At 43.1% G+C, this 20,727-nt stretch overlaps 1 protein-coding gene across 1 annotated transcript in view; it reads left to right on the top strand.

The window, feature by feature from the left end:
- The window catches only part of CTNND1 (catenin delta 1), a gene marked incomplete in the record, with an annotated part of 1,335,518 nt that overhangs the window by 1,027,313 nt on the left and 287,478 nt on the right, over nt 1-20,727 (top strand). The window contains 1 exon segment of the mRNA XM_044076626.1: nt 965-1,082. Coding sequence (XP_043932561.1) covers nt 965-1,082 — 118 coding nt within the window.

Raw genomic sequence — 20,727 nt, 5'->3', positions numbered from 1 at the left:
TGGTGTATTTGCTTATAGCTGGAGATATGGTTTTGTTTGTGCTTCACTTTTATTATATTGGTACTATGCAGTGACCCCTATTGGGGTGGCACCTGACATCTGGGGCAAGAAAAACTGAAGAAAATGGCGTCTGATGCCTCTCTTATACCCCTGGCGCACTGACGTCATGGAGGAAGCGACAGTAACCGACGCCGGACCAAGACTTTGGAATTCAGGCCGACTGCGGAACCGCCTGACGGCAGGATAACTCAAGTGTGATGACTGCAGCAGGGTGAACACTCGAACATCTACATTTATGGTAGGTACAAAACTGTACTTTCATTGTCAGATTACTTTTTTGGGATGGAGTTGTGTGGTGACCCATGCACATTATACTGCAAGACTAAAGATCTTCAGGAGACTTCCACACGGGCATTACAGCCTGCTGATTCTGCTGTTGTCACAAGTTCTTTATTGTAGCTCCCTTGGTATCTCTATGGGCTGCCTTGCAGAAATGGCAGTGTGAAATCCCTTCTCCCTCTCCAAAAGAGGTGGTTGAACAAAAGTTGCTGCTTCTGGCACACACGATGGGGCAATTTCCAGTTTATAGTTTTTGTTCTGACAAAAGACGTCTTATCTGCAAGAAAAAAATCTTAAGGCATCATTTGGTTCATCAGAGTTTATCTGCTTTGATTATCTCTGGACTGAGAACACATTTGGTATAGATATTGAAACTTTTCTCATTTGCTTAAAATGAGCAGATATTTTGCTTTGACTTTTTGACCAGGAAAGGTCTTCCTACTTCATCTTGAGTATCTTTGGCAGAAGTAGCAGAGCTTAACTTAATCTTATCTAGAGTATTCTGTTGTACTTTTTCAGTGAGAGACATGCAGTGTGTAGTTTGTGTATCCTTAGCTGTGCAAAACTGTCTTCTAGTTTAGAGTTCTGAACCTTTCTAAAACATTATTTTGCCTGATTTCTTTAGGAATGTGAGCTCTGAACGCAGTGAGGCACGCAGGAAACTCCGGGAATGTGATGGGCTGGTAGATGCCCTTCTGTACATCGTTCAGTCTGAAATCGGCCAGAAGGATTTAGACAGTAAAGTAAGTAGAATTTTTTATTCTGTATAATTGGACATTTAAATTTTATTGGCGTAGAACACTGATCAAACAATGATAGATTACAGGCTTGGCCCGTGTTTATTGTACAGTTGGCTTTGCTGCAATAACTGTTGCCCACTTGTAGCACCAATAAACATTCAGGAGCAAAGGAGTGCTATTGATGAGCCAAGCTAGAAAGGAGGATTGTGTTGTATTGACACTGTTGAGTGCTGCCAACACAACCTGTATAAAAATAGCTGTGAAGTTAGACTTTCATTTCTGGCAGGAGAACCAAGGGTATGAGCAACATACTCTGAAGTTGTGTAGTGTCCAAAACAGGTAAGCTTTTCAAATGTTTTTGGACTTTTTGCCTTTAAATGTATTCTGTTTTCACTGCCGAATCCTTTTAGACATCTGTTACAAGTCTGTTCCATTTCAAAGCCAGCTGGACATGGCTACAATCACTTTGCTAGATTGTACCTTTAAGGCTTGTAATAGTTCCCCAAAAGCCTTAAAAAGTAAAGGATGTAATGATCATTCAGGTGCCTGGGACTTAAGTGATGTAAAATAGTCTACCTGTTTACCAGCTTTCTTTTTACAAGTTGAGTGGACAGCTTAAGCATGCCTGTAGAATGGACTTTTCTAGAAGTACAAGTGTACATGCATTCATTGTATACATAACTATAGTATTACCAAGAGTTTCTCTACAGATGCTCAAGAACAAGTTGATCAGATTTACTTCCCAAATTCGCATCAGTCATCATTTACATGTGATCAAAGACTAGAATCTTAGTCACAGAGGGTCACTGTGTGCTAGGCCACTTGTACATTTAACTGGGAATTTCTGCTTATTCCTCCCTATTGTGTGATCTAAGTTAATGTATGAATATTTATTTATTTAACATTTGTTGACCGGGAAAGTCCGACTAGGTTCCACAGATCCTGTTTTCAGTGGAGGCCCAGGGAGAAATGCTCCAAAAGCATGTCTTTAGAATGTGGGAGGAAACCGGAGTGCCCGGAGGAAACCCACGCGAACGCAGGGAGAACATGCAAACTCCACACAGAAGGCACCCCAGCCGAGAATCGAACCAGAGAACCTCTTGCTGTGAGGAGACAGCATTAACCGCTGCACCACTGCGCCGTCCTGTACATCAGAGTTTTCCCCTCTCAGAGGGTGAAAGACATTGTCTGCATTTCACTTTATAAGAGGAACTGTCTTCATTTTTTTTTAAATTGACCATGCTTCATTTTTTTCTTAGGGGAAGTAGTCCTAGTACTTGCCTTGTTGCTGATATTGGGTGTTACTGTCACTAGTGTAAATGTTTGTATACTGCAGCAGGCTGCTGTTTAACTGGTTTATACCCTACACACTAGTACATGCTCAAACACATACTGAAAAGCATCTGTTTCATAGGTTCATAAGTTAGTACTAGGTTAACTGCTCTTGTGGGCCATTTTAAGCCTAGCCAATTATCCCATATGAGAGTCAAACCCTGCACCTTGTGTCTGTAAGTTAAACACCTTGGCCATTATGACAATATCCCACATATGCATGTGTACTTGGCAGACTCTATGTATATATATATATGTGTGTGTGTAAAATCTGTTCACTATGTTTACTGTCAAATGTTTGTAAGTTTGCAGTCATTCAGATGGTAGATGTTATAGGTGCTGTGACGACCGTGCCCTGGCCCAGCAATCAAGGAGCCTCAATCCTCACCGTTAACACCAGGGAGGTCGTCTCCTTGAAGAGGAAAGGATGACTAATACACACAGTAAAGTACAGTTTCCCTTAAGTGCACACACAGATCACAAACAGTCTGGGGCTGGTTGCTCCCTTGCTCACCAGGTCCCCAATAAGACTCCCCACTGGCACAGCTCTAGGGTGCGTGTCTCAGCCTAACTGGGCAAGCTAAAACCTCCAGTACACTCTCTGTCTAACCAGTGCTTCATGTCCATGCCAAGTAGCTGACACAACACACGCACACTTTGAGAAGTATTTATACAACTTCACAGACACTCCTGGGAAAGGCTGACACAGATTCTCCAACTGTGCCCCTTTACCCAAACTATACGGTAGTAATTACTGCCACCACCCAGTTAATGTCAGCTACTAAAAGGCCCTTAAAAGGTTGTCCAATTATTACTGTGCAATATTAATATCCAATGGTAGTATGACTTAACAGTCGAGGCTTACTTTAGAGTGGCCTATTACAGTAACCTCTATAAATATGCAATGTACTCTAGAGCTTCTCTACACAAATCAGCCACAGGTAGAAGTTTTTAAAAATATTTAATAATAAATAATTAAAACACAAGACAAAACTACTACACCACAGAGATATCTAAAAGTTCACAGATCACACACAATTAAAATAATACAGTAGGACAGGTTTGATTTCAAAGAAAAATACCTAATCTTTACTAGTTTTAACTAGTCCTACAAGAAATCACAGTGCTAAAACTTACATGTGAGCATAAGGCCGAGTGCTGGTAAGTTGGATATCCAAAGTCAAAATGCTTTTTGGTCTCTTGTGAGAAATAGTATTTAAACATTACTAACAAACATATCTCTAAGGCCCTCCCAAAATTACATCATTTTTGACGTTTAGGTTTTCCCAGTATTCATAGTGCATCATCTTAACACCTGGTCTGAGTTCTCAGGCCACAAACTGCATTATTTAGCAATCTAACAACTCCTCAGAAACTTACAATACAAGACATTTCACATGTATATGCTAGCAGAAACTAGAGCAATAAAGCACCTTCCACTTCTAAATTGTAGTCATAAACTTCAGCCTTAAAACAATGGTCATGAAATCTTCATCCAGCCACCCTAGAGCCGAATTCTAACATGAAAGGGTACAACATGCTTCACTGGGCCAGTAGAGTGCAATGTTGTCGCTTATTTTGCAGTTCCATATTTCACAGTATTTTACATTTATTATCAAGAAAACATGCCTGTATTTTACATTTATTTATACAGTTGATTAAATTATGTTTCAAATGCTATCTGACTAGGCTGGCAGCCTTCGCCCATCTCTTCCCAATCATCACAGGTGCAAAACGTTTTAAATCCTGAATTGAACTTACATTGCCTCTGGAGCTTTGAGACGTAGCTGGCATTTGTGGTTTTGGCTGTCGCTGTTTACAATTGGATTGGAGATTGCACTACAGTGGGAATCGGGAAAATTACCCTTTTCCTCACTGTAGTATGATTTCCGAGTTGGAATATATAATAGGGGATGTGAGGGGTGCAGGGGGGCTTGCCTCCCTACGAAATGTTTGTAGGACATCTCTGGACATCAAGGTAAGTTGGGTAATGTCGATAATGTCTAACTCGACTTGACATTACCACATTCATTGGTGTGAGGAAACGATGTTGCACTTTACTTTCATTTGATTCGAGTAAGTCATGACTCTAACGAGATTTCCTGTGTGCGTGTTGTGTGTGTGCGTGTTGTGTGCGCGCGTGTTGTGTGTGCGCGCGTGTTGTGTGTGCGCGCGTGTTGTGTGTGCGCGCGTGTTGTGTGTGCGCGCGTGTTGTGTGTGCGCGCGTGTTGTGTGTGCTACAGTTGTGTGTGTCTTGGCGTGTTGTGTGCGCGTGTTGTGTGTGCTGCGTGTTGTGTGTGTGTGCTGCCACAGTGTTGTGTGTGTAGCGTGTTGTGTCTTGTAGCGTGTGCTGTTGTGTGCGTTAAGCATGGCTTACCAGTTAGTATAGTGTAGTTCAATAAACTGTTAATTTGCTAAACCATTTGTGCAGTAAATCTCTGTGGGAGCACTACATAAACTCACAGCACCCTACCGAATGCTATTATGTTTTTAAGGTCACAGTAACGGTGTGCACGTCTGCTGAAGAATTGACATTATTTGTGCTATAAAACCTTTATGCAGAGAAGGCTATCACTTAAGTGTTGTCACTCCAGGTTTGTAAAGCTTCACATTACTGCACTACATTTTTTTCAGTAGATCCTAGGTACTTTACTAAACTCAGAGGCTGAGACATCACTGAGTAATTACTTGGGGGGGGGGGGGGCATGTTCCTTACACACACATGCGCGCACACATACATATGTGTGTATAATATATATCACACACTCATCTCAGCAGCCCTCATCGGGCCCACCTGGCTGGATAGTTTGTTATTCTGTCCTTTGTGAGAAAGGACTGCTTATTAGATAAGTTCTTATCATACACAACAGATCTATATGAGAGTCAATCTGTAACATTTTCCACTTATCTCTCTGCTTGGACCTGGTGCTGTCTCATTTCCAAGTCCCCTCCCATTTGCTTGTGATGAGCACTAGTCAGAACCTTTGTTCCTTATGGCTTTGTTTGCTTTTCAGGCTTAATTACCTGTTTCTTGTCCCAGTGCAGTAATAAAGACCTGAAGAGTTGAGTAGAGGAACGTTTAGGGAGCATAAGCATTTTTCTGGGGAAGTTCTTGAGTGGTATTAGTGGTCCTACTGCTTGCAGTATATAGTGTTGAGGTACTGAGGACTAACCCACTTTCCATGGATCTGTTATGAAGAGACAACTAACTTTACTTTTAGGGTCTGACTTGTAAGCAGAGGGCTGGGAGCACGTAAGATTTGACACCTTACTGAGTAAGCTGGGTGGGGGAGTGGGGTAATCCATGCCCGGAGTGTGGAAGGCAGAGTACAAGAATTTGTGCTGTGAAAGTGTCCATGGAGTAAACTAGTTTTAGCGGAGTACTCTTACATTATTGTTTAACAGCTTAATGAGGTTTGTTTTGTCTGAAAACATCTGCATAGAGCTGCCTTCATATTTCAGATGGACAAAACTCTACATGTGCACTCCAGTGTGTATTGTACTGGAACTGGTTAATAGCAATGTACTTTGCAGAAAGTATACCATGTTCACCTCAGAATCCCCGCCTGTGTAACGGCTCCTTTTTGTGCAATTGTGACATTAGTCATTAGGTTGCTTTGTATTAGATTTACTTTAACTTCTGTCCAAAGGCTCAAGGTCGCTTGTATGCAAGCTTACTGGAAGGTTATGTAAATGTCTAAGAACATAAAATTGTTTTGAATATTCCAGAAAGTTGGCATGCTGTGGATTACTGCTTATATTAATCGCACAGCCCATGTATCTTACTTTTGTATGCTTTTATTATGAAAGGTAGGCTGTTATATGCGCTGCAAACTGAGCATTTTATCATGTAGCTTTAAAATCTCTTGACCTTCTAAAGCACCACAGTATTATATACATCTTGTGTGTGGTTGTGTAACTTTGAATAGAATGAAAACATGATTGCCATTGGTTTAGTTCAAATAGGTATACTTTGATACCTGACTCCTGGAAAATTTGGCAAGACTTGCTTGGGTATCTTCAATTGTTTGGATTTTTTTTCTCTATCTGACCTGCCTTGATTTGGCCCATTTTTCCACGGGGTTGGGGGTGGATGCATAATAGCCTATTACCCCCGTGATAGATGAGGTGCCCTGGGCATGTTGGTAAATTATTCCTGTGGTATGGTTCTTTATTTCTGTATGCCACGGAACTTAGCTGTATGGAGTCATTTTTGAGAAACTTTAAAATTTAAAAGCATGTTTCAGTTGTGCATTGCTGTACTAGGGTATTTTTGCCTATTTGCATATTCCATGCCTTGTGTGTTATTTTCTGTATTTTTAACACAATTCTTTGGAGAGAATGCTGTTTGAGATTATAGTTTTTCTTGAACTAGGAATCTCAAACTCACAGCCCTTGGCCTTCAAGCAGCCCTCAAATGAGCGCAAGTTTGGGTGAGAGCTACATCCTAGTTGCACTGACTTTTCATTTGGCAATTTCAACTGAATGCACTATATTCCTTGTGGTCATTTGAGTTTTAAGACCCCTGTGTAGGTTACAGTCAACTCTCTAGATGACCCATCTAAACTAGCTTATTTAAATTGAAAATTACATATTTTCTGTGTGAAAATGACAACTGCCAGCATACTTGTGTCTCTAATTTTCAGGGATGTCCCCGATTTTGACTCAAATTTTATCGCTTTCCCTCTTAATCCCTCCCAAAACTGGTAACTTTTGGGGGGAAAAGGTAATGAATTTTACTTAATAAATTAATGATAGATGTTCTTCGTCTCACATTGCTGCAGTCATAACCTGTGGGTAGTCTGCTGTCGGTCGGCCCGAATACCAAAGTGTTAGGCTGGCATTGGTCATGGTCGCTCAGATCTGACGTCAGTACGCAGTGGTACTAAAGCGCATGACCGACGCCATATCCTCAGTCTTTCTTGCCGCATGGTCCGAAGCAGAAGCAGCGTTTGCAAGTGCCGTTCAGCGTCCTGAAATTTTCGTATTCTGAGTTTCAGACCGAAGACCAAGTTGGGCTAAGTACCCCGTTGGGGAATATTTTTGTCTTTTCTTGCCTCAGTTAAATCCGGATGTCAGAAAAAGTTAATAATTGTATTTCTTGTGGGAAATGGATACCTCATAGGGACTACCACTCTCTCTGTATTCCTTGCTTGGGGCCTGAGCACGACGTAGTCGGGTGTCGCTTTTGCGCTAGATTTAATAAGCGCACCATTAAAAGTAGGTTAGATTGTGCTAGACTTGTTTTCGGTAGGCGGTGTAACTACAACATGCCGTCGGATCCTCCGACGCCCGCTACCGCTAAGAAGCGAAAAGATAAATTGTTAAAGTCTAAGCAGGATGAGTCGTCCGTTGCGGACGCCGGTTCTATGGAAGCTACGGTTGAATCTGTGGATACAGCCGAGGTTTCTGCTGAATCACAGGGGGAGCCTTTAATCTTACAGGAAATGGCCTCTCAGGAGTTAGGTCAGGCCGAGGGGGCCTCTCAAGTTTCTGTAGTTCCTTCTTTACATAAGGTTGTTAGGCCTTCTACTTCTGTCACTAAAGCCCCTTCTAAAGCTAGACCTGGTCTTTCTGGCACAGGCGTCAGCCCTGGTTCTTCAGGCTCTGTTCCCAAGAAACATATGCTGAAAATGGCAGAGGATTTGATTACTTTAATCAGAGGTTCTATGCCCCCTCCATAAGAGGCCTAGGGTGGAGACAGAGGTGGAGGGTTTGGAGCATTCCTCAGATTTCTCCGAGTCTTCAGCTGAGGACATTCAGGATTTTCCTCCCTTTTCTGATTCGGATGCAGAGGATTCCTGTCCTTCTGCTTCTCCTCCAGAGGATTTTTCCTTTTCTGAAACCCTGCACTCCATGAGGGAGCATTTTAAGTGGGAAGGTCAGGATTTTTCAGATTCTCGTAAGAGGCTTAGGGAATTTTTGTTTTTACCACAACATAGGCCCTTGGCTATTCCCCCTGTTTTGGATGTTGTTCAGGATGTTTTTCTGAAGCTTCCCTTAATCCTGATTCTTTACCCCCTGCCCCTGTCAAGCCAGACTGGTATTACAGAGTTCCAGAGGCTCATAAATATTTGTATAAGAGTCCTAGAGCTGACCCGGAAACTATTAGTCAGGGACCTAAGGGTGTCAGGGCTTCTGTAGTTAAGAATCCAGTTCCTCTGGATAAAGATTCTAGAGCTTTGGATAGGTGGGGTAAAAAAGTGTATACCTCCTCCACGCTAGCTATGAGGGCTTTAAATTGCCAGTTTCATATGCTGAAGTACCAGAATTTTCTGTTAAGTCAGTTGAAATCTAAGGTAGATGCTTTAGCTGAGGGTATAGTGTGTAAGGAATTGCAGGACTTAGTTCATGCCTCTGATCAGGTAGGTAAGCATTCCTTGCAGTGTGGCTTTGATGCTCTTCAGGCTTCTTCCAGGGTGGCTGCCACTGGTTCAGTTATTCGTAGGCACGCCTGGCTTAAGGATCAGAATTTGTCAGAGCATGTTAAAGCTCGAATTTTGGATGCTCCTCTTCAATCTGAAGTTCTTTTTGGTTCTCCTGTGGAGTCAGTTTTGAAGAAAATGGAAGACAAAGCTAAGTCCATGCAGACGGTTAAGGAATTTTTACAAGTGCAGCCCCCTAAGTTTAGCAGAAATTGGCCTGCAAAAGGATGGGCTTATCCTTCTGATTTTCAGTCTAAGGGCAGATCTAGACGTGGTAGGGGCAGAGCTCATGCTCAGGGGTCTTTCAGACCTAGGACGTGGAGTTCTCCTGCACAATCTTCTGGTGAGGGCAGGGGTCAGCCTTTTCGTAAACAGACCCAATGACCTGTATCTCCAGCTGCCAGATTCCTCCTGTCTGGCAGCTCCTCTAGGAGGAAAGTTGGCACTTTTCAAGCAAAATTGTCTTTTGATCACCCAGGACAAATGGGTGTTGGACATTATAAATCGAGGCTACAAGTTTTATTTTCACACCTTGCCTCCTTTCAAAGGCATGCTGGACGTACCTCCTCAGCAAAGGCTGGAGGCTCACAAGCAGATTTCTTTACTTTTACAAATGGGGGCTATCCAGGTGGTACCTCCGTCAGAAGTAGGCCTAGGATTTTATTCTCACCTGTTTCTTGTGCCAAAGAAAGGAAACACTTTGAGGCCAATTCTGGATTTGTCCACTCTCAATACATACCTAGACATTCCAAAGTTCAAGATGTTAACTTTGCAGCAACTTCTGCCTCTGCTAGGCAAAGATCACTGGATGGTAACTCTGGATCAATCCAATCTTCACATTCCTATCAGGCCCAGCTGCAGGAGGTTCCTGCATTTTCGGGCTGGTACTTTTCATTATCAGTTCTCTGCATTGCCCTTTGGCTTATCTACTGCGCCCAGGGTGTTCACAAAGGTCCTGGCTCCTGTGATAGCCTTCTTAAGACTGAGGAATACAAATTTATCCTTATCTGGACGATTGCCTGATTCTTGCTCAAGACAAAGTCAAGTTGCTTCAGCATCTACAGTATGTAATGGCAGTTTTAAGGTGCCTAGGGTATTCTGTGAATGAAACAAAGTCCAGTCTAGTACCCTCTCAGGACATGTGCTTTCTGGGTGTGAGACTGAATACAGCCTCTCAGATGGCTTTTTTGACCCCGGACAAGCAAAGAATTCTTCCCCTATACTTCCAGCAATTATCCCTACTGTCCAGGCTGACTGCAAGGACAGTCCTTCAAGCCTTGGGGTTCATGGCATCTTGTATTCTGGTACTTCCCAGTGCCAAACTACATATGAGGAAGCTACAATGGTATCTCAAAAGTGTATGGACTCAACACTGCCACGATTTGGACACTGTCATTCAGATAATACCTTGCATCCAAAAGGAATTTTTGTGGTGGGCTCAGGAATGTCACCTAAACAAGGGACTCTCTGTGACCCGACCAGAGGCGAGTCAGATCTTAATGACAGATGCCTCAGACATGGCTTGGGGAGCACACTCCAATGGGAAATGGATTCAAGACACGTGGCCTCCCAGACTACAGCATTTGCATATCAACATGAAGGAGATGTTAGCAGTCCAATTTGCACTGATGGCTTTCAAGGATCTACTTCAACCGGGACAGGTGTTGATTCAAACAGACAACACAACAGTCATGTGGTACATCAACAAGCAGGGGGGAACCCATTCGTACCCTCTTTGCAGACAGGCTATGATTTTGTGGGAGACTGCTCTGAGTTTGCACGTCACTCTTCAAGCAAGGTTTCTACCAGGAGCACAGAACTCCTTAGCAGATGTTTTGAGCAGACAGATGGTGGATCCCCACGAGTGGAAATTGGATCCTCATGTATTTCAACAGTTGACAGTGGCTTGGGGAACTCCAGACATAGATCTGTTCACTTCTCCACAAAATTTCCAACTGCCAAAATTTTGCACAAAGATGTTTCACCCAAAAGCTTGGAAAGTGGATGCTCTATCTTTCAGTTGGAACAACCTTCACGTCTATGCTTTTCCTCCTCTGCCTCTCCTTCCCAAGGTACTCTTGAAGGTCAGACAGGACAAGCCTTGCATGATTCTAATAGCTCCAGATTGGCCACGTCAGCACTGGTATCCTCTGCTGAGGAGTTTTAGTACAGGAGCCTCCTTGGCCTTTTCCACCAATTCCACACCTTTTGTCCCAGGCAAGCAATCATTTTCTCAATGTCAAGATACAGTCCCTGCATCTGACAGCCTGGCATATTCTGTTTTAGACCCTGGGGGGTCGCAGCTTCCTCAAGTTTTGAATGTCATATTGGAAGCCAGACGACCTAGTACTAGGAAAGTTTATGCTGATAAATGGAGGAGATTTTTTCTTTGGAGCACAGCAAAGAGCTTTGATGTTTCAGTGCCTAATTTGAGTGTTACACTACAGTACCTTACAGAATTATTAGACAAGGGTTTGTCTTTCTCCTCCGTGAAAGTTCATGCTGCAGCCATTTCTGCTCACTATGATTGTGACCCACCATTATTTTCTCACCCTTTGTTTAAGCAATTTCTTAGAGGGGCAAAGAACATAAGACCCCCATGTAGAGCTCCTACTCCTGCCTGGGATCTCAATTTTGTGTTGGAAAAGCTTACTTTACCTCCTTTTGAACCTGCAGCTACATCTGAGTTGAAGTTTTTGTCTTGGAAGACTGCTTTTTTGTTGGCCATTACGTCTGCTAGGAGGGTATCTGAATTACAGGCTCTAATGGCAGTTGAACCCTTCCTGATATTCCATAAGGATAGGGTATCCCTGCGTACTAACCCTACTTTTATGCCTAAAGTTGTTTCTAATGTGGCCTTAAACCAATCAATTCATTTGCCTACTTTTTATGCTGATCCCCAAAATAAAGGCGAAAAAATTTTGCATTCTTTGGATATTCACAGGCAGTTAAGCTATTATTTGAGCAGAACTAAAGGGTTCAGGCAGACTCAACAGTTATTCATTTCTTTTGCTTTGGGTTCACAAGGAAAAGCTGTTTCAAAGCAAACTATTTCTAAGTGGATTGGCCATTGTATTGCTTTTTGTTGTTCTCATCATGGAAAGGATGATGTCCTTCATGGATGCATCTGCAGTCATAACAAGTGGGTTGTCCTGTCGACAGGCAGCCCTGCAGTCGGCCGGATTCCAAAGTCCGGGTCCGGCTTCGGCTGATGTCGCACTCCACCCGACGTCATCTCTGTTGGTCTTCGGGTATAAAAGCATCAGCCGACGCCATTTTCCTCAGTCTTTCTTGCCGCTGGCCAAGCAGAAGCTGTTCGCAAGTGCCGGTCGGTCGGATCCAGAGATTACTTCTACCGAATACTACTTCAAGACTTCTAAAGCTAAGTACCCGCTGGGGACTCTTTCTTGCCTCAGCCGATGTCAGAAAAGTTAACAATTGTTTAACCTGTGGGAAACAAATACCTCATAAAGATTTCCACTCTTACTGTCTGCCTTGTTTAGGCCCAGCCCACGACGTAGCAGCCTGTTCGCCTGTGCTCTTTCAACCGACGAACGCTTAGGCATCGGTCGGAGTTTGCAGAACAGTTTTTCGGTTCTGATTTTGCGCATTATGCCATCGGATCCTCCGACTACCCAATCTACCAAAAACGCAAAGATAAAGACCGACACTCGCGGTCCGCGGTTTCGCCGAAACCACGGTAAAGCAAACCGCGAGTGTCTCTGTTTCGCCGAAACCGAGAAAACTGATCAAAGTACAGCTGAACCTATTCTTACAACTGAGGCCCCTGCTACAACTCTTGAATCGACCTCAGAAATTTTACCCACTACGGTGGTTGACTTATCAGACACCATCCCTTGGATGTCTCTACCCCAGCACGTGGTGCTGCTAGGCCTCCAGCAGCCATGTCCATTAAGGCCTTCGCCAGGGCTAAAGCAGCCAAGACTACTAAAACAGTGCCTGTTAAACCCCCACATCCAGGCCCTCTTCTAGTTCTCAAATGCTTTCTTTGGCAGAAGATTTAATTTCTTTAATTAGAGGATCTCAATCTCACCCAGACAGGGCCTCTCAGCCCCAGAGAAGAGACCTAGGGCAGAGCCCCTGAGCCAGTGTCTTCTGATGATTCTGCTGATGAATCAGACATAACTGACCAGCCAGAGGCTCCCTTCTCCAATTTTGAAGATTCTGATGCTGAAGAATCCATTCCAGCTGCTTCCCCACCAGAAGAATTCTCCTTTGGGGAAACCTTGCATGCCATGCGAGAACAGTTCCAATGGCAGCAACAGGATTTTTCAGACTCCAGAAAAGACTTAGGACCTTTCTGCACCTCCCACAGCACAGGCCCTTAGCTATACCTCCTGTTCTCTCTGTGGTGGATGATGCTTTCAATGATGTTTGCTCCGCTCCAGATTCTTTACACCCAGCCCCTGCCAAACCAGATAGATTTTACAGGGTGCCAGATACTCATCACCACCTTTACAAGGCCCCACTTGCAGACCCAGAAACTATATCCCAGGGTCCCAAGGCAGTAGCCGACCACAGCTAAAAACCCTATTCCTTCTGAAAGGGAAGCAAGGTCATTAGACAGATGGGGTAAAAAGGTCTACACTTCAGCTACTCTCTCAGCTAGAGCTTTAAACTGTCAGTTTCACATGATACAATACCAAGAGTTTATGCTTGATCAGTTAACTAAAAACTAACCACTGATGAATCTCTTGATAAGAAATATGTATTAGAGATGGTAAATAACATACAACAGGTTAGCAACCATTCCTTAAAATGTGGCTATGATGCACTGGAGGCTTCATTTAGATCAGCCATGACAGGCACAGTGATAAGAAGGCATGCATGGCTAAAGGAACAAGCTTTACCGGATCATGTTAAAGCTAAGTTGCTAGATGCTCCTATGGACAAGACAAGTTTGTTTGGTACACCTGCCCAGCAGGTTATGAAGAAAATGGAAGAAAAGGCAAAATCTGTTCAAACTGTTAAAGATTTCTTGCAGGTTCAACCCCAAGGTTTAGCAGGAACTGGCCTGCCAAAATTGGTCCTTTCCTGACTCCACAAAATTTCAAAGGGGCAGGAATAGACGCTCCAGAGGCAGAAACCAATCCAGAGGAGGTGCCTACAGAGGACGACAGTGGCAAGGTAACAACAGAGGCACAGACACAGCCACTGCCACTACATCAGCACAACCACAGTGACTTAATCCTAAATCCGCCTACCAGGGAACAAATAGCAGCTCCTCTAGGCGGAAAGTTAACCTTATTTTCAAAGAACTGGCACTACATAACAAAAGACAAGTGGATTTTACAAACCATTGATCAAGGTTACCGGTTTCACTTCCACACTTTACCAGTCAAAAGAGGAATGCCAAATCTACCTCCAAATCAAAAACAGAGGCTCTACCAGATAATGGAGTTAGCAAACATGAGAGCTGTGGAAAGAGTGCCAACAGCAGAACAAGGAAAGGGGTTCTATTCCAGACTATTCCTAGTTCCAAGAAAGGAAAAAGTTGGAGACCAATTCTCGACCTGTCCACCTTAAATACATACATCATTGTCCCAAAATTCAAAATGCTGACCCTACAGCAACTTCTTCCCATGCTGGGCAAGGAGTCTTGGCTGGTAACTCTAGATCTCAAGGAGGCATACCTGCACGTCCCCATTCGACCAATCTGCAGAAGATACCTCAGATTTCTTGCAGGATCAGAGCACTATCAATTCTCAGCATTGCCCTTTGGCTTATCTACTGCCCAGAGTATTCACAAAATGCCTGGCATCAGTAATCGCCCATTGCAGACTACAGGGAATTCAAATTTACCCATACCTGGACGACTGCCTGCTACAAGGGAAAACAAAAGCAAGCTGACAACAGATTTACAAAGGGTCATTTACTTGCTACAAGGACTGGGATACACAGTCAATTTACAAAAGTCAAGGCTGATACCATCCCAAACAAGGACATTCTTGGGCGAAATTGGACACAGTACAACAAATGGCATTCCTGACTACAGAAAAACAAAAGAACTTCCTCTTTACTTCTTGGCACTAACAAAACTGAACAAGTTAACAGCAAGAAAAGTTCTGCAGGCCTTGGGCTTCATGGCATCATGCATACTCTTGGTCCCATTTGCCAGACTACATATGAGGAAACTACAGTGGTACCTAAAGAATTTATGGTCCCAACACAGACACAGTCTAGAAACAGAAATCCCACTAATTCCATGCTTAAAACAGGAGTTCCTATGGTGGGCTCAGGCATGCCAGTCAAACCCAGGCCTACCCTTTCGCAGATGTCAACCAAGCCAGACCATCACAACAGACGCTTCAGACCTAGGATGGGGGGCCCACATGCTGGACAAAGGCGTGCAAGGATTGTGGACACAGGATCAACTTCACCTGCACATCAATCTAAAAGAAATGCTGGCAGTAAAACTGGCAATCCAAAAGTTCAAACCATTTCTCAAAGAAGGCCAGTTGATGATAAGGACAGACAACACCACAGTCATGTGGTACATCAACAAACAGGGAGGCACTCATTCATACCCCTTATGCAGAATGACCTTGGAGCTGTGGACCCTGGCACTCAGCTACAACATTCAGTTACAGGCAATATTTGTACCGGGGAAAGACAATACTCTAGCAGAGATATTAAGCAGAACCACTTCGGATGCCCACGAATGGAAGCTGCACCCGGACATCTTCAAGACCATCTCAAAGAAATGGGGAATGCCACAGATAGACCTATTCGCATCACCTCTCAATCACCAGCTCAAAAAATTCTGCACAAGGACATTCCACCCACTAGCATGGAAAGTGGACTCACTCTCCAACTGGAAAGGCCTAACAGCATATGCATTCCCACCTCTTCCTTTGATACACAAGGTACTACTAAAAATCAAGGAAGAACGTCCAAGGATAATCCTGATAGCTCCAAACTGGCCAAGACAACACTGGTACCCACTACTGAAGAGCATGTCTCGGAACAATATGTGGCCAATACCCCTTACCCCTGATGCCTTTGATGTTAACTCAGAACAACTACAGCATCATACATCCAAGCCTAAAAATGCTGCAACTGACTGCATGGAACATCACATAGCAGCAGCTAATCCAGAACTTTCCCAAAGAGTTAAAGACATTATTCTTGAAGCACGCAGACCTTCAACAAGAAGGAACTATGCTGGAAAATGGAAAAGGTTTGTCATTTGGAGTACGGAAAGAGGAAAAGATGTGTCAAACATAGATATGCCTAACATTCTGGAGTATCTGGCCGAACTTCTTCATTCAGGCCTGTCCTACTCCTCCATCAAGATACATGCATCAGCTATTTCAGCAGAATACAGCTTTGATCCACCTGTTTTTCGCACCCTTTGCTCAGGCAGTTCCTCAGAGGAATCAAGAATGTAAAACCTCCAAGGAAACCACCATTACCAGCTTGGGATTTAAACTTTGTGCTAGAAAAGTTGACACTATCACCCTTTGAACCAGCAGCAACAGCAGACCTACAACACCTGTCATGGAAAACTGCTTTCCTACTGGCAATTACTTCAGCAAGGAGGGTTTCAGAACTACAGGCCTTAATGGCAGTGCAACCCTTCCTAATCTTCCACCAAGATAGTGTCCATGAGGACTAATCCTACATTTATGCCCAAGGTGGTATCCAGAGTGTCTTTAAACCAGGCAATCCACCTACCTACCTTCTTTCCCAACCCACAAAACAGAGGGAAAGAATACTGCATACCTTGGATGTACATAGACAGCTACGCTACTACTTGGACAGAACAAAAATAGCAGAAAGACTGACCAACTTTTGTAGCCTATGCAACAGGAAGGGAAGGAAAAGCTATTTCCAAACAGACAATCTCCAAATGGATAGGAAATTGCATACGATACTGTTACTCCTTCCATGGAAAACCAATTCCACAGAACATAAGACCTCATTCTACAAGGGCAACAGCCACTACCACAGCCTTCTTACGAGGAGTGGCAACCAAAGACATTATTGAGGCGGCTACTTGGACCTCCGTGCATACATTTGCCAAGCATTATAATTTGCCTCTATATTCCAGATCCCGAGCAGGGTTTGCCACTGCTGTACTGCAAGGATCCTAAACACACCATAATCTACTTTTATCCTCCTCCCTAGTTGGCTATGGTATTCTACCCACTTGTTATGACTGCAGATGCATCCATGAAGGACATAGTACAGTTTTGTACCTACCATAAATGTAGATGTCCGAACTGGATAGCATCTGCAGTTAGGATTACCCTCCCTCCTTCCCCTCTGTGGTACTCCTAGGGTGTTTACCCTCCTAATAGCTAGCTGTTGGGGAGTCTTTATGGTGTATTTGTTTGTATATATGTACATATATGCTTATTGTTGTGTTTACCTCTATCTATTTGGAAACATTGGCATCTATCCAAATTTTAGCCTGCAAGAGGGCTACTGGCATCTGGGGCAAGAAACACTGAGGAAAATGGCGTCGGCTGATGCTTTTATACCCGAAGACCAACAGAGATGACGTCGGGTGGAGTGCGACATCAGCGAGCCGGACCCGAGCTTTGGAATCCGGCCGACTGCAGGGCTGCCTGTCGACAGGACAACCCACTTGTTATGACTGCAGATGCTATCCAGTTCGGACATCTACATTTATGGTAGGTACAAAACTGTACTTTCCGGCTGGGATCAGACCTCATTCCACTAGGGCTACTGCCACTTCTACTGCCTTTTTAAGGGGAGTAGCTACTAAGGATATTTTGGAGGCAGCTACTTGGAGTTCAGTGCACACTTTTACTAAACATTACCATCTCCCTCTTTATTCCAAGTCTAGGGCTGGGTTTGCCACTGCAGTTTTACAGGGCATGTTAGCAGCTCCTAATGCTTTTTAATTTTGCCAACCTCCCTTCCTTTGCTTTGGGATTCTACCCACAGGTTATGACTACAGCAATGTGAGACGAAGAACATAGTACAGTTTTGTACCTACCATAAATGTAGATGTTCGAGGATCCACATTGCTGCAGTCCAATTTTCCCTCCCTCCTTCCCCTCTGTAGTTTGGGGTTGCTGTGTTGCTTTTGGGGTAATTATTTTTCTATATTGGTGGTTGGGTATTTTCTATTTTTGGCTATGGCCTTTTTCTTTTTAGGCCTTCTGACATCTGGGGCAAGAAAGACTGAGGATATGGCGTCGGTCATGCGCTTTAGTACCACTGCGTACTGACGTCAGATCTGCGCGACCATGACCGACGCCAGCCTAACACTTTGGTATTCGGGCCGACCGAGGACAGCGGACTACCCACAGGTTATGACTGCAGCAGTGTGGATCCTCGAACATCTACATTTATGGTAGGTACAAAACTGTACTTTGTAGGCAATCCCTTATCCGGTCAATGTCTCAAGTTAGTACTAATGCTTTATTTTCTTGAGAGTTGTCCCTGATTGAGATCTATGACTGCTACAGGCTTTTGAAAGTATCTTTGGAGTAATTTTTGAAAACAAGATTATATGACTCCTTTGCTCTGAACATGATTAAATGTCTTGGCCAACAGTTTTACTTAAATATACAAGTATAGTTATGATCAAAAGTCAGTATGACCGATTGCAGGAGATAGTGATTTTTGTATAGAGAAATGTGTATGGAAGAGATTCTGCTGGGAATGTAGCAGATTTCATCATTCTGTCACAGCCAGAGGACCGGACCAAACAGGAAAGTCTACAATCTTTTTGCATACAAGACTGCAGTCTCTGCTACACTAAAGTCATTGACTCCAAAGTCACATAACCTTGAAGTAATTTGTCAGTAACAATGTCTGTTCAGTCTCAATTACCAACCAAATAACCCTCAATCTCTTGAGTTGGCACAAAGGTTAAGATTGTGAGCTGTAGTTCCTATAGTGGTTGTTTGTCTTTCAGCTTTTCCCGGTTAGGGGTCGCCAAAGCGGAACTCTGGTCCACTAATGATTGGCAGTAGAGTTCCTATAATGGTATGATTAATTCCCTTGGCTCTCGTTTGCATACTGTGATTTTTAAAACATTGCTCCCAGTTTGACTATGAAAAGGCAGGGTCTAGTAGCACTAGTTGGTTATTCAGTGGGTATTAGTCTAGACTGCCTAGAAATTGTAGACCTAAAGGGAGCATTTTGTTTTTGTGTAGGTCTCAAACTAGTCACATTGTGTCATGAACCTGTGTGCAGGCTTTAACAGCACTTACAGGTGTTGACTATCTGTTTTTTGCTAGTGGTTACAGAAGTTGATCATCCAAAGGCAGGGATATTGGAAACGAGTGGAATAACAGTATAATTAGGAATCAAAATGTTGAGTAGGAATTAACTTGAATTTTATGTAGGCTGTGAGGAAATGAAAGTTGGAAGCTCACTTATAGAAGTACCTTTACATTAATCCCTTTTTGAATTCTGTCTTGTCCAGGTGCACATGTACGTTACTTGGCAGTAACTCCTGTATGTTGAGGGAGTGGGGGTAAGACCATTGTAGAATTGACATGATCTGCCGTGGTTATTTGTGTAATACCGAGATGCTGTCTCAGGTTTTATCAGTTTCATCATGTTTGCTATACTGTTTCCTGGACACTGTTGAGACAGACTTGAAGGTGGAAGAAAGTTGCACCTGATCTGTGTTTAACTGACCTTTTGCTTCAGAAGTTTAGATACCTATCAGATGGTCAGTGGTGGTAAGTATTAAGGATGTTTTGCCAGCAGTGGCAGTAATCTTTTCAAACTTCACTGTAATGAGGTCTAGTGTATTAATCTTGCCCTGCTTCGGATGCATTTCTACTCATTCCAGCCAATCACTGGAGTAAGGCTACAGTTTTTTTTTTTGTTGGTGACTGACCTTGGGCATGGTGGGGGTGACAACATATAGGGAATGACTGCATTTCTCTAGTTCATTGCTGTTAAGAGGCTATCTTGATGAATTCCTTGGCTAATGCTGATAATGACTTTGGAGGGTGTCTATCTTCCCACTCCCCAAAAATTTGTTTCAGGCTGGGTCAGTCTGTTGAATGCTGCTGCTGTGTCCTGCTTCTAGTCTGAGTAAGCAAGGATCAGCCATGATGTGACTGAGCAGTTTCGGATAAGGTTATTGGTTTTATAACTTTGAATGCTGTCTTTTTGAGAGGTGAAGTAGAGGGTTTATTCTTGACTGCTGTGTAGACTAAACTGGGATCGGCTTTGCTTTTGGGTTTTCTGTTTTGATTTAGGATGTGTAGTCATGGGATGCTACCTTTTTGTTAGCATAGGTTGTATGCTCACTAGTACCCAATTAGTGCATTGCTGTACATTTTCAAACCTTAACTGTTTTGAAAGTCTTATTAGAAACTGTAAAAGTAAACTAAACAAAACGCACCACCTAAGGGAATAAAGATCTGTCCAGTAATGAAATACAGTAAGTAACAGGTGCATAAAATACAAGCAATACTTTATTTTCATAAACAGATGTACAGTTTAGACAAGATCTTGTGAGCACAGTAGAATTATCAGACTAAGTTGCTTTCCAGTCTTAAAGCAGTTTAATCCTTGGACGAGTTTTATAGCAGCAGTGTATTTCTTGGTTGCACTTGTTTACTGAGTTATCCAAGATCTCCTTTGTATTCTGCTAGTATGTTACAAAACTGATAAAATACCATTTGCAAATATCTATAAATGGCCTGTTGTTTTAGCTAGTAAAAGAAACAGTCTGAAGGTCTGCATTTCTGGCACCCACTGTAGAAGAATGTAATGCACTTCAGTTAAACTGATAAGCATGTTTTGTGATTTGGGAGTGACTGTTTCAGATCTGCGTGGAAGTTTTAAAGGAATAAGCTGAACAAGTATAATGTTGCATTTGTTCATCTGGCATGTAGTGCTTTTTCAGGAGAATTTAAAAAATTTTT

The sequence above is a fragment of the Protopterus annectens genome, chromosome 1.part1 (genome assembly GCF_019279795.1).
Source record: "Protopterus annectens isolate FY-2018-M chromosome 1.part1, PAN1.0, whole genome shotgun sequence".
Lineage (NCBI taxonomy): Eukaryota > Metazoa > Chordata > Ceratodontiformes > Protopteridae > Protopterus > Protopterus annectens.
The sequence above is the reverse complement of the archived record's forward strand: the minus strand, read 5'-3'. Positions and strand labels throughout refer to the sequence as shown.